Source organism: Salmo salar, chromosome 11 (assembly GCF_965601325.2).
Source record: "Salmo salar chromosome 11, fSalSal1, whole genome shotgun sequence".
Classification (NCBI taxonomy): Eukaryota; Metazoa; Chordata; class Actinopteri; order Salmoniformes; family Salmonidae; genus Salmo; species Salmo salar.
The window spans coordinates 7,088,004-7,103,024 of record NC_138301.1 but is presented as its reverse complement, the minus strand read 5'-3'; the positions used below and the strand labels follow the sequence as shown (position 1 = coordinate 7,103,024).

Here is a 15,021-nt window from a genome sequence, read left to right as displayed (position 1 = left end):
CAAGCAGAGACTGGCACAGTATACTCTCTCCCTTGGTATGAGGCCATAGTATTCTCACTAGAGGGAACTGTTGAACCTCTCCACAAATGGTGTGCATTTGGATAAGACTGCACAGAAGATAGTTCATTTATTTGTTCATTAATTTATTCAATATCACACATGACGATGGTCGATAGATATGTAAAAGAAGACATTATTTTAACAAAACCAGGTATCAACTCCTGTAAAACACTTGGAACATCCTTAGGTTCTGTTTTTCAAATGTTTTGACATTTTTACACATAATAACAATTACCAACACCTAGTCACTCACTTGTGTGTGATAACACTCCAAAAACATTCCAAGTTCTCCAATACTGTATGTGTTACAGCCCTGTAACATTTACATCCCTTTCTCGTCCCTCTCCTCTTGTTTAGGGACACCATCATAGTGTGCATAGTTAACAGTGCCACCAGTATATTCGCTGGGTTCGTCATCTTCTCCGTCATTGGATTCATGGCCCATGAACTGAAGGTGCCCATTGAGAAGGTGGCAGATGAAGGTAAATTACACATTTAAATAGGTAAAATCCTTGAAAAATCCCAATACAGATAAAGTATTTGAAATCATTTGGCACCAGAGGAGATGGCTGCCGTTTTATGGTCTCATAACCAATTATGTTATTGTGTGTGTTTTTTTTCGTGTTATTTGTAACTTATTTTGTACATAATGTTTCTGCCACCGTCTCTTATGACCAAAAAGAGCTTCTAGATATCTGGACAGCGATTACTCACCTCGTACTGGATGAAGATTTTTTTCTTTAACGGGTTGGACGCAAAGGATTTACTTCAGATACCTGACAAGGCCCAAATCCCATGATTTGCATGAGAAAGAGACAGAGATATCGGGGCCGTAGGTCGGGGTGCCTTGTAAGGATCCGACAGCGAGTGGGTAATCTGCCTCTACCATCAGTCCTATTAGCCAATGTACAATTATTGGATGAGAAAAATAGACGAGCTATGATCATGAATATCCAACCAACGGGACATTAAAACTGTAATATCTTATGTTTCACCGAGTCGTGGATGAACGACGACATAGACAACATACAGCTGGTCGGCAAGATAGAACAGCCGCCTCCGCTAAGACAAGGGGTAGCAGTCTGTGTATGTTTGTAAACAACAGCTGGTGCACAAAATCTAATATTAAGGAAGTCTCAAGGTTTTTCTCGCCTGAGGTAGAGTATCTCATGATAAGCTGTAGAACACACTATTTACCAAGAGAGTTTTCATCTATATTTTTCGTAGCTGTCTATTTACCACCACAAACCGATGCTGGTACTAAGACCGCACTCAATGAGCTGCCACATCCACCACTCTCTCCTAGCTCCAGCCCCAGATGACGCAGATGGTAAGCTACAGGACTGTTTTGCTAGCACAGACTGGAATATGTTCCGGGATTCTTCCGATGGCATTGAGGAGTACACCACATCAGTCACTGGCTTTGTCAATAAGCGCATCGATGACGTCTTCCCCACAGTGACCGTACGTACATACCCCAACCAGAAGCCATGTATTACAGGCAACATCCGCACTGAGCTAAAGAGTAGAGCTGCCACTTTCAAAGAGCGGGACTCTAACCCGGACGCTTATAAGAAATCCCACTCTGCCCTCTGACAAACCATCAAACAGGCAAAGCATCAATACAGCATTAGGATTGAATCGTACTACACCGGCGGGGCTTGATAACTATTACAGACTACAAAGGGAAGACCAGGCGTGAGCTGCCCGGTGACACGAGCCAGACAAGCTAAATTACTTCTATGCTTGCTTTGAGGCAAGCAACGCTGAAGCATGCATGAGAGCATCAGCTGTTCAGGACGACTGTGTGAACACGCTCTACGTAGCCAATGTGAGTAAGACCTTTAAAAATGTCAACATTCACAAGGCCGCAGGGCCAGACGGATTACCAGGACGTGTACTCCGAGCATGCGCTGACCAACTGGTAAGTGTCTTCACTGACATTTTCAACCTGTCCCTAACTGAGTCTGTAATAACGACATGTTTCAAGCAGACCACTATAGTCCTGTGCCCAATAACACTAAGGTAACCTGCCTAAATGACTACTGACCCATAGCACTGACGTCTGTAGCCATGGAGTGCTTTGAAAGGCTGGTCTTGGCTCACATCAACACCATTATTCCAGAAACCCTAGACCCACTCCAATTTGCTTACCGCCTCAACAGATTCACAGATGATGCAATCTCTATTGCACTCCACACAGCCCTTTCCCACCTGGACAAAAGGAACACCTACCTGAGAATGCTATTCATTAACTACAGCTCATCATTCAACACCATAGTGCCCTCAAAGCTCATCCCTAACCTAAGAACCCTGGGGCCAAACACCTCCCTCTGCAACTGGATGCTGGACTTCCTGACGGGCCGCCCTCAGGTGGTAAGGGTAGGTAACAACACATCTGCCATGCTGATCCTCAACACAAGGGCCCCTCAGGGGTGCATGCTCAGTCCCCTCCTGTACTCCCTGATCACTCATGACTGCATGTCCAGGCACAACTCCAACACCATTATTAAGTTTGCCGACGACACAACAGTGATAGCCCTGATCACCGACAACGATGAGACAGCCTATAGGGAGGAGGTCAGATACATGGCCATGTGGTGACAGGATAGCAACCTCTCCCTCAATGTGATCAAGACAAAGGAGATGATTGTGGACTACAGGAAACGGGGCTGTAGTGGAGCAGGTTGAGAGCTTCAAGTTCTTTGGTGTCCACATCACCAACAAATTATCATGGTCCAAACACACCAAGATAGTCGTGAAGAGGGCAAAGCGTATTACCCCTTGGGAGACTGAAAAAATTTGGCATGGGTCCTCAGATCCTCAAAAGTTCTACAGCTGCACCATCGAGAGCATCCTGACTGGTTGCATCACTGCCTGGTATTGCAACTGCTCGGCCTCCTGCCGCAAGACGCTACAGAGGGTAGTGCGTATGGCCCAGTACATCACTGGGGCCAAGCATCCTGCCATCCAGGACCTCTATACCAGGCGGAGTCAGAGGAAGGGCCTAAAAATGGTCAAAGACTCCAACCACCCTAGTGGCAAGCGATACCGGAGCACCTTGTCTAGGTCCAAAAGGCTTCTTAACAGCTTCTACCCCAAGCCATAAGACTCCTGAACAGGTAATCAAATGGCTACCCAGACTATTTGCATTGTCCCCCTCTTTTATGCTGCTGCTACTCTCTGTTAATTATCTATGTGTAGTCACTTTAACTCTACCTTCATGTACGTATTACCTTAATTACCTCGACAAACCTGTGCTCCCGCACATTGACTCTCTACCGGTACCCCCTGTATATATCCTTGCTACTGTTATTTTACTGCTGCTCTTTAATTAATTGTTAATTATTTTTTATCTATCTATTTTTTACCTAACACTTATTTTTCTTAAAACTGCATTGTTGGTTAAGGGCCTGTAAGTAAGCATTTCACTGTAAGGTCTAAACCTGTTGTATTTGGCGAATGTTACAAATACAATTAGAACCCTTGTCTGGTAGGATCAGATAGTGTATGACCATAGACAGATAGACAGATAGAAAGATATCTACAGAGATAGAGATTGGCTTGGCCAATTAATAGTACTCTTCGATACGCACACAACCCAAGTCAGAGCAGATAGTTGCTTTTGTTCAGTATTCATTGTCATTTTTGCCTCTGATTATCAATCTGATTTAACACTCTCAGGTCCAGGCATAGCATTTGTGGTGTACCCTGAGGCTCTGACCAGACTTCCACTCTCTCCGTTCTGGGCCATCATATTCTTCCTCATGCTGCTGACCCTCGGCTTGGATACCATGGTAACCAACCCTCACTGTGTGTGTGTTTTTGTGTGTGTAGGGCCCTTTCAAATCTGTTGTATTTTGTTGCCTAATTCTGTTAATTTTTTTCCCCCAAAATTTAGTTTTCTCTGTTTTGTTTTTGAAGGTTTCAGTTTTTTCCTCATTTTTTCCTATATTTTTTCATAGAAAAACAACAACATTTGCATTTTTTGATCCAAAAGAATGCTTAAACCACATCAGGCGACCACTTTTGAGGTCTGGAATAAATCTAAGAAATTTTCATTTTTGGGTGTAGATACAAGTGTGCAAAGCAAGAGGCTTGTTTGGTTAGCAGTGTTTCTGTAGCACACGTGATTGCAGAGTTTGCTAAACAAATCGCCACTGGATTGATACAAATAATCATGATATCATTCTGCCAGGTAGGCATAGGCTCCTTTGTAGTTAACATTTAATTGAGAAGGTTTTTGGGAAAGCCTTTCCATCTACCCAGAAGACGATTATCATTATTAACATCATCGCTAACGGCTACACAAAGTGTTAGATAAACGCGCACACACAGACAGGGGCATTCCAGCGTTGCCTCTTCAGAAAGTTGAAGGAAAATACGAATCACTGATGCATTTTGTTCATGGCTTATGATAATCTTGGGCAAATTAATTTATTTTCAAATAAGTTCAATACATTTAGTTGATTTCCTCCTAAGTTGAAGATTTTTCTATTTATTGTTGAATTCCGTTTTAATGTCTGGATTCCATGATTCCGTCTGCGTTCTCCGCATCGCGGACTTTATAGCACCTTGTGTGTGTAGTTGTGTTTGTCAGTCTTCTCCCAAGTTTGATTTCCACATGGGCCACAAAGGTCCACAAAGCAACATCCAGGCCGCTGTGGCACCAACATGGTCAATTGAAACCAATAGAAGACAAACTTTTTTGGGTGGAGGGGCAACAGAGCTAGGTGGGGGACTGCCCCACCTCTACAATGGTAGGGGAAACATGGTACTGTAGGTGTGCGTGTGTGTGGCAAAAAAAATGGATTCCATGTTTCGCTGAGACCTTTTCTTTATAGCATTAAAGTCTCTCAAGACCTTTTAAGACAATGGAAAACACTGGAGGTAAAAATCTAAGTCAAACAAATCCAGTCAATCTGTGATGTTTACACCATAAACAACCTTCGGTCGGGGTGTATTAAAAGTTATCTATTAAGACGACAGTAAACAGTAAATGAGGATGTTGGTTTGCCTTCGCAGCTGTGGGTCTGTTGAAGCAGGGAGGAGGCTTTGTTGTATTGTTTGTGTGTGTGTGCGTGTTAGCGCTTGGCGGTAAGAGGCTGGGGATACTGTATTGATGAAATTTTTTGGGGGGGAGCACGGGTGGATGTAGAGAAGCAGTAAAGTGGCAGATAGCTCAGTCCCATTGGGCTCCATTCTCTCTCTTTCTTTGCTCGATCTGTGTGTTCATCCTTCTTTCCTCTGCACTTGTCCTCTGGCCCCTCGGCCGCTCTTGTCATTTTCTTCTGCTCCCCTCCTCTCTCGTCTGTGTCTCTTTTATGCAGGTGTTCATTCTCTATCTCTGCTATCTTTTTCCTCTCTCTGCTCCCTTTGTCCATAGTTATCTGTTGTGTGATTGGAATGAATCTCTCTCCCTCACTGTCATTGACTTTTACTGTTGTCTCGCCTCTCTTCCTTGACTTTCCTCTCTTATCGGCCCTCTCATTTCTCTTTCCCCTATCGCTCCTCTGCCCTCATCCTTTTTTCTTCCCTCCATCTCGCGTCCCTCCCCTGCTGTCTCCATACTGTCTCCCCCGTTTGCCTGGTCTCTTCTCTCTTCCATATCTCCCCTCCTTTCTCTTATGTCCCAGTTTGCCACCATTGAGACCATAGTGACGTCGGTGTCAGATGAGTTCCCCCAGTATCTGAGAAAGAACAAGCCTCTGTTCACGCTCATCTGCTGTGCCTGTTTCTTCTTCCTGGGATTCCCTATGGTCACAGAGGTACAGAGCACCACGCACACAAACACACACACATACATTCTACCACACACACAGGGGGGCACACGCATCCATACATGCACCTATAGTGCCTTGTGAAAGTCTACACACCCCTTGCACAGTTTTCACATTTGCTGCCTTAAAATTGCATTTAAAAAAGGGATAATATTGGATTTTTTCCCCCTACTTAACTACACAACCTGGTCGACATGTTTAAAGTGAAAGAAACATACAGTATGATTTGTTTCTTAATTATTCTTTTATTTTAACAAAGATTTCTTGATGGCTTATGTCTTCACACCACAGAGTTAATACTTGGTGGAGGCACCTTTGGCAACAAAGTTTGTTATATTGCTGTCCATCAATGATTCCTAACCGAATGTATTGACTTTGAGCAATTCTTAGAAAAATAATGGATACACAGTGCGTTCGGAAAGTATTCAAAAACGTTACAGCCTTATTCTAATATTGATTAAATCGTTTTTTTCCCCTCATCAATCTACACACAATATGACAAGACAAACATTTTTTTTTACAGAAGTATTCAAACCTTTTACTCAGTATTTTGTTGAAGCACCTTTGGCAGCAATTACAGCCTCGAGTCTTCTTGGGTATGACGCTACAAGCTTGGCACACTTGATCCTCTCAAGCTCTGTCAGGTTGGATGGGGAGCGTTGCTGCACAGCTATTTTCAGGTCTCTCCAGATATGTTCGATCGGGTTCAAGTCCGGGCTCTGGCTGAGCCACTCAAAGACATTCAGAGACTTGTCCCGAAGCCAGTCCTGCTTTGCTTTGGCTGTGTGCTAAGGGTCATTGTCCTGTTAGAAGGTGAAACTTCGGCCCAGTCTAAGATCCTGAGCGCTCTGGAGCAGGTTTTATCAATGATCTCTCTGTACTTTGCTCCGTTCATTTTTGCCTCAATCCTGACTAGTCTCCCAGTCCCTGCCGCTGAAAAACATCCCCACAGCATGATGCTGCCACCACCATGCTTCACCGTAGGGATGGTGCCAGGTTTCCTCCAGACATGACGCTTGGCATTCAGGCCAAATGGTTTCATCAGACTAGAGAATCTTGTTTCTCATGGTCTGAGAGTCCTTTAAGTGCCTTTTGGCAAACAACAAGCAGGCTGTCATCAGTGGCAAGGAAGGGCGATTTCTTTTTCATGAGCATGGCCTTATTTCTATTGCAGGATGTTGGATGACTGTCATTCATATTCCATTCACCCAGTTAAATGTAACAGTGATAGGTTTAGGCTACTACATGATACTCAAATTGTCCCTATGTAATGTTCTTAGCTAGCTCAGAGGAGGATGGAAGCTAGCTGTCCTCCAGCTGTCCCTATGAATGCAAATTTACAACGTAGTTGCATACAGGTCGAGAGAAGAATTTGATGTGACACATGGACAGACAGTGACATTCAATACCGCCTTGCACACTCTTGCCTGCATCTAGCTGAAAGTGGGTGTGATCATTAATCCAACAGTTGCAAACAAGAGTTTCTTTTGGACAGATTCAGGTATGTTTATCCCCGTTTTGTTCCGTTTGCTTCTGTTTAAGAAACATTTTTCAACAGAATCGGCTGAATTAATACACCCTTGATCATGGGTAAATACAGTTCACAGTTTCATAGCAGCCACATTGTATTCCTTCTCGCTTCTACGTTATGCTCTCTCCTCCTTTCACCTCTTCCCTTCGCTTGTGGACTTCAATGCACAACACATCAGCTGTATGTGACCAGGCGAAAAAAGCTTTCCAAGCCAAACTGCTACACACAGCCTACATTGTTGTCACCATATTAGCTAATGTAACATCATAGTCAGCATACCTAATATAACTAATGCGTTAGTAAACCCGCTACAATCAAGCAGTAACATTTCAGTAAGCAGTTACACCGGCGGGCCCCCGGTGGCAATAAATTAGTAAAGCTAAAAGCTTACCTTGACTTGGAAGAGTTCCAGTGTTGTGTTGGATAGTCATAGCCAGCTAGCTAACATAGCATCCCTCTGTTTGAGCAGGGTGTTTCAGTAGGCTAAAATAGCTAACGTTAGCTGCATTTGTTAGCTAAAAAATATCTAAATCTCTCTCTCTCTCTATTTCTCCCCTGCTTCTCCTTCATTTAGGAAGAAATTAATTTGCTGAGAATTGTTCAACTATTTTCTTTCTCTCTCTGAGTCAACTACTCATCACATTTTATGCACTGCAGTGCTTGCTAGCTGTAGCTTATGCTTTCAGTACTAGATTCATTCTCCCATCCTTTGATTGGATGGACAACATGTCAATTCAGTTCATGCTACAAGAGCTCTGATAGGTTGGAGGACATCCTCCGGAAGTTGGCATAATTACTGTGTAAGTCTATGGAAGTGGGTGAGAACCATGAGCCTCCTAGGTTTTGTATTGAAGTCAATGTACTCAGAGGAGGATGGAAGCTAGCTGTCCTGCAGCTACACCATGGTGCTACCTTACAGAGTGCTGTTGAGGCTACTGTAGGCCTTCTTTGCAAAATAGTGTGTTTTAATCAATTATTTGGTGACGTGATTATATTTAGTATAGTTTTATCTAATAAGGATAACTTTTTAAACATTACTTTTTTAAAATGAAATTCACTGAGGAGGATGGTCCTCCCCTTCCTTCTCTGAGGAGCCTCCACTGGCTGTCATGTGCATTTTACTGAGGAGTGGCTTCCGTCTGGCAACTCTACCATAAAGGCCTAATTGGTGGAGTGCTAAAGAGATGGTTGTCTTTCTGGAAGGTTCTCCCATCTCCACAGAGAAACTCTGGATCTCTGTCAGAGTGACCATTGGGTTCTTGGTCACCTCCCTGACTAAGGCCTTTCTTCCCCGATTGCTCAGTTTAGCCTGGCGGCCAGCTCTAGGAAGAGTCTTGGTAGTTCCAAACTTCTTTCATTTAAGAATGATGGAGGCCACTGTGTCCTCGGGGACCTTCAATGCTGCAGACATTTTTTGCTACCCTTCCCCAGATCTGTGCCTCAACACAATCCTGTCTCGGAGCTCTACAGACAATTACTTCGACCTCATGCTTGGTTTTTGCTCTGACATGCACTGTCAACTGTGGTACCTTACATAGACAGGTGTGTGCCATTCCAAATCATGTCCAATCAATTGCATTTACCACAGGTGGACTCCAATCAAGTTGTAGAAACATCTCGATGATGATCAATGGAAGCAGGATGCACCTGAGCTCAACGTGTTTTTGCCTTTTCATTGTGGGATATTGTGTGTAGATTGATGATAATTTAAAAAAAATCCATTTTAGAATAAGGCTGTAACGTAACAAAATATGGAAAAAGTCAAGGGGTCTGAATACTTTCCGAATGCACTGTATGTTGCCCTAAGAGTTGGTTCAATCTTATTCAAAATTATTCACTGTTGTTATTGCTGCCAAAGCCGCTTCCACTAAGGGGGTGTGAAGATATACACAATCAAGATATGTTAAAAAAAAACATTATTAATTGAGTATATGTTTTATCATTTGAGGAATTCTAGAAAATATGGAGCAGATTGCGTAGCTAGATAAGTTGGATAAAAATTCAAATGTAATTTTAGGGCAGCAGAAGGTGAAAACTGCAAGGGGTGTGTAAACTTTGACTAGGCACTGTATGTGCGGCCACACACACATTGTATTTTACCTTTATTTAACTAGGCAAGTCAGTTAAGAACAAATTCTTATTTTCAATGACGGCCTACAAACAGTGGGTTAACTGCCTTGTTCAGGGGCAGAACAACAGATTTTTACCTTGTCAGCTCGGGGACTCGACCTTGCAACCTTTTGGTTACAAATCCAACGCTCTAACCGCTAGGCTACCTGTCGCCCCATAACTGATCATGCGTCCCAAATAGCACCCTATTCCCTATATAATGCAGTACTTTTGACCTGGTTAAAAGTAGTGCACTATTTAAGGAATAGGGTGCTATTACAGATGCACCTGAGAGACCCATCCCCCCCCCCCCCCCCCCCCATACACTAGCTCTGCATCACTGGCTTACGTTTTGTGTGTGTGTGTGTGTACGATTTGTGTGTGTGTACGATTTGTGCGTGTGTGTTTAACAGAATGGGATGTACATGCTCCAGTTGGTGGACACGTATGCTGCCTCTTACTCTCTGGTCATCATTGCGATCTGTGAGCTAATCGGAATATCCTACTTCTATGGTGAGTAGTGGAATAATTATAAGAAAATTACTTTTGACCTTTCGTTTACCTGACCATAATAAACTTGCTCTCTGGTAGCTCCGGTAGAAGTTGCTCTTCGGTGCAGATCTACGATCAGCTTACCCTCCCTAAATCCTAACTGTGGTCCTGTGTGGCTCAGTCGGTATAGCATGGCACTTGCAACGCCAAGTGATGTGGGTTTGATTCCTGCAGGGGCCACCCATACGAAAAATGGATGCACTCATGACTAAGTCGCTTTAGATAAAAGTGTCTGCTAAATGGCATATATTATTATTATTATTTTTATAAACATTGGGAAAAATATTGCAAAACTTCAGATCGTTTTCTGCAAATTCATTCGACTCTTACCTCACTTTGTCAACATCAGAATCAGAAAAGCCTCAAAGCCATTCATCAATATTGATTGCCATTTTGTCTTGGCTAAACAACATAAACACAGAAAGCACATGTACAAGAATGAAACAGGACTTCTAGTGTGTGGTGCTTAGGTTGTTAAACCATGGTGGCTGTTTACAATTCAAATGAGGGAGGTGTTAATAAACAATGGAAGTTGTAATGTATTTATCTGCAAATAAACATGTCTCCATTCTCACAGATCTGATTCCCTGTTTTTTAGTTATATGGTCTATGAAAAAACAGGATTCATGAGTAGGTCTCGAGCTGTTTTTTTAATGGTGAAAATGTACAGTGTTTTTACCCACTATCCATCTCACATATAAAAAGAGAGAGAAAAAATAAAGGTTTTGTCTCAGTGTAAATGAGAGGCTCCAGACCCGGTGCCTAGGTTGCCCTTAAGCACAGATCTAGGTTCAGCTTAAGCCTTAAATCCTTGTCCTATCTGTTATGAGTAAAAACACCAAGCAGACCTTAGATCAGTGTCTAGGGGCAACTTTATCCCTCTTTGACAGGGGGCTCGAGCACTTCTCATTCTGACCACTAGATGTCTTTGTTATACCATTCTAGTAGACCAATGATCAGGTCTGAAGCAGACCTGTACATACTGTTCTCCAATTCGTCACAGCATCAGCAGAGGTGGTTCCAGTGAAATGATTGTGTGGCTTGTGACTCATCTCTCGCCAAGTTTGTCGGTCAATACACTGACAACAATTGTGACAATTGTCAAGCCACATTGTTTTGGAGGATAATAAATGTCCCAGGTTCTCCCTGGGAAGGGATTTGCCTTGTAGGGGGCCTGTGTGGAGCTCCATTGTCTGGAGCTCTGGATGAAACTGGTTCACTCTCTGGGCACGTCCCAAATGGCACCCTATTCCCTATATAGTGCACTACTTTTGACCAGAGGCTTATACAGATAGGGAATAGGGTGCCATTTTGGATGGAGGTTCTGTGTGTCAGATTGACTCTACTTCCCTCAACCCCCCAATTGAGCAGTCGATTTGACTGACTCTCCCTCTTTTCCCTCCTCCTCCTTCTCCTCCTCTTTCTGTCTTTATTCCCCTTTTCCTAGGCCTGCAGAGGTTCTGCGAGGACATTGAAATGATGATTGGCTTCCAACCAAACCGCTTCTGGAGAATCTGCTGGGCCTTTGTGACTCCAACCATTCTGACTGTATGTGTTTGTGTCCGATCTATACGGAATAGGGTTTAGATATTCACAGGTGCGCTAGCACGCTCACTCACTCACTCACTCACTCACTCACTCACTCACTCACTCACTCACTCACTCACTCACTCACTCACTCACTCACTCACTCACTCACTCACTCACTCACTCACTCACTCACTCACTCACTCACTCACTCACTCACTCACTCACTCGTACAGACACACAGATGCGTGCATACACAACACACCTACTAAAGTGTTTCCCTTTTCACTGCAGCCTTTTCAAATTTAGGGGGCAACATCAATTTGCAGCAGCGAGAGTTTTCCAAGAAAGAGAATGAAGCGAAAATAATTTTCCCCAACTGAAACGGAAATTGTTTTCCTCACTATTCACCGTTATAACAAAGGTTGTTTGTGCTACTCGAAATGCTCCACTCCTATAGCCTACATAATGTTGTCCTAACTGTGACATAACAGATGCAGTGAAGGTTGGTGACTTGAAAAGTTGAGGAGGATGGGAAACCCATGGTGTAGGCACGTACTTCACAGAGACGACAAAGCGTGTTTCAAAAATCGTCAAAGACTAATTATTTTAACCTCAAATGTTTAATAAAGACATTTATAGTAAAATATTATGGGGAATGGGAATGAGAGGGCTACTTGAACAGTGTTTGGAAGGGATCACAGCAGTGATTGAATCAGGGTATGAGGCATGAGTTGAGGTGTTCAGAGGCTTCAGTGTAGGACAGGCTCATCATGGATGCATGTTGGAGAAGAGCTCAACTCATCCACTGAGGGCAGGATAGGGTTTGACTGGGAAGACAAAAAAACAATAACACAACACATTTAGACAAAAGAGCTAAGAATGAGTTAGTCCAAGCAGGGAGTAAAATCATTCTACTATGGTATTTATCCAAACATGAGGGCTACTTACACAGTGTTGGGAAGGGATCACAGCAGTTATAAAATAAGGATATGAGGCCAAAAGAAATCCCTGGTGCCCGGAGTTTTTACTTATTTGGTAACCTAACCAGGTAAAACTCCTGACCCTATAGGGTATGAGAGTGATGAATCACTGCCATACCCTATATATGGGCTATGATGGGTACAGTTTTTCTAATCAGGTCACATGGTTTTAAAAAAACTCCTGAAAAAACTCCTGGCCCTGGATTAAAACCCTGTCAAACAGCAGGAACCTTGTCCTTGTTCATATGAATTATATTTAGACTAGACTAACAGGGCCACACAGAGACAACAACTGATGGACAATAGAACTCACAGGGCTGAGCTTGCATTATGCTTGTTTGCATCGTGTAGGGCCTATGCAACTGTAGGCCAAATTAAAAATGTACTCACAGCCTGTCATCACTATTGTGTTAATTGATTAATTCCAGTTAATACTGTTGTATTGAAAAGGTCTAGGCAACCTAGCCAGCCCAACTTGGAATATAAACCAAAATTGATCACATTCAGATTTTCTCTTGACACCAAAATATTGACTATAACATAGTATACATAACTTTACCAATTTGTTTGCCCTGAACAGATAGACAAGGTGCACAGGCTGTATGCACTTTCTTTTTAAAAATTAGCCTACTGAAAAATCATCTTGTTTTTTCCTAGGCTGCTGCAACATTTATATAAAGACATTTTGCTTGTGTCTGTCGGGAGTTATGTATTATCACGGTTGCTAATTAAATACCGGAGGAAAGTGGAAAGCACAATTGCGAGTGAGTTGTAATCTCACTTTTCATGGATGATGCGATGGAAGTTTATTCAGACAGAAGAAACTTCCATATGCTCAGCAAATAAAGCAACGTAACGTGCAATTATCTCTGCAAGCTCCTTGTAGTTGCCCTTTTTAGTGGAACTTTCACTCTCATCGTGCCCCTAAGTTAAAGCCAAGTCTTGCATGCCCAAAAATGCAGTAGTGTTGATAAGCTACTTGAGAACATCCCTGTTTCTTATTACCTTCTCGTTGTGTTGTGCAGTTTGTATATGCAGACCTTTGTCCATTACATTACGTTGCAGCTTTTTCCAAGAAGCTTGAATCTGATGTGTCAATAAAAAATCCACTATATTGTTGTTAGCGTTAGTCATCCTGGTGGAGAAAACTGCACTCTGGTAGCTAGCTATTTTCTATTGAAATTAGCAATGCAAATTTAAATACACTAGAGTTGTGGCCATAAGTTTTGAGAATGACACAAATATTAATTTTCACAAAGTCTGCTGCCTCAGTTTGTATGATGGCAATTTGATTATACTCCAGAATGTTATGAAGAGTGATCAGATTAATTGCAATTAATTGCAAAGTCCCTCTTTGCCATGCAAATGAACTGAATCCCCAAAAACATTTCCACTGCATTTCAGCCCTGCCACAAAAGGACCAGCTGAAATCATGTCAGTGATTCTCTCGTTAACACAGGTGTGAGTGTTGACGAGGACAAGGCTGGAGATCACTCTGTCATGCTGATTGAGTTCGAATAACAGACTGGAAGCTTCAAAAGGAGGGTGATGCTTGGAATAGTTGTTCTTTCTCTGTCAATCATGGTTACCTGCAAGGAAACATGTGCCGTCATCATTGCTTTGCACAAAAAGGGCTTCACAGGCAAGGATATTGCTGCCAGTAAGATTGCACCTAAATCAACCATTTATCGGATCATCAAGAACTTCAAGGAGAGCGGTTGAATTGTTGTGAAGAAGGCTTCAGGGCACCCAAGAAAGTCCAGCAAGCGCCAGGACCGTCTCCTAAAGTTGATTCAGCTGCGGGATCGGGGCACCACCAGTACAGAGCTTGCTCAGGAATGGCAGGAGGCAGGTGTGAGTGCATCTGCACGCACAGTGAGGCGAAGACTTTTGGAGGATGGCCTAGTGTCAAGAAGGGCAGCAAAGAAGCCACTTTTCTCCAAGAAAAACATCAGGGACAGACTGATATTCTGCAAAAGGTACAGGGATTGGACTGCTGAGGACTGGGGTAAAGTCATTTTCTCTGATGAATCCCCTTTCCAATTGTTTGGGGCATCCGGAAAAAGCTTGTCCGGAGAAGGCAAGGTGAGCGCTACCGTCAGTCCTGTGTCATGCCAACAGTAAAGCATCTCAAGACCATTCATGTGTGGGGTTGCTTCTCAGCCAAGGGAGTGGGCTCACTCATAATTTTGCCGAAGAACACAGCCATGAATAAAGAATGGTACCAACACATCCTCAGAGAGCAACTTCTCCCAACCATCCAGGAACAGTTTGGTGACGAACAATGCCTTTTCCAGCATGATGGAGCACCTTGCCATAAGGCAAAAGTGATAACTAAGTGGCTCGGGGAACAAAACATCGATATTTTGGGTCCATGGCCAGGAAACTCCCCAGACCTTAATCCCATTGAGAACTTGTGGTCAATCCTCAAGAGGCAGGTGGACAAACATAAACCCACAAATTCTGACAAACTCTAAGC

General features: G+C 43.1%; 1 protein-coding gene across 1 annotated transcript in view; it reads left to right on the top strand.

Moving 5' to 3' along the window:
- The window catches only part of LOC106561903 (sodium- and chloride-dependent glycine transporter 2), a 68,587-nt gene that overhangs the window by 37,649 nt on the left and 15,917 nt on the right, over window positions 1–15,021 (top strand). Inside the window, exons 10-14 of the mRNA XM_014126234.3 lie at window positions 418–542; window positions 3,745–3,857; window positions 5,697–5,828; window positions 9,894–9,993; window positions 11,480–11,580. Of these exons, the coding sequence (XP_013981709.1) occupies window positions 418–542; window positions 3,745–3,857; window positions 5,697–5,828; window positions 9,894–9,993; window positions 11,480–11,580 (571 nt within the window). The remainder of the gene's footprint in view (window positions 1–417; window positions 543–3,744; window positions 3,858–5,696; window positions 5,829–9,893; window positions 9,994–11,479; window positions 11,581–15,021) is intronic.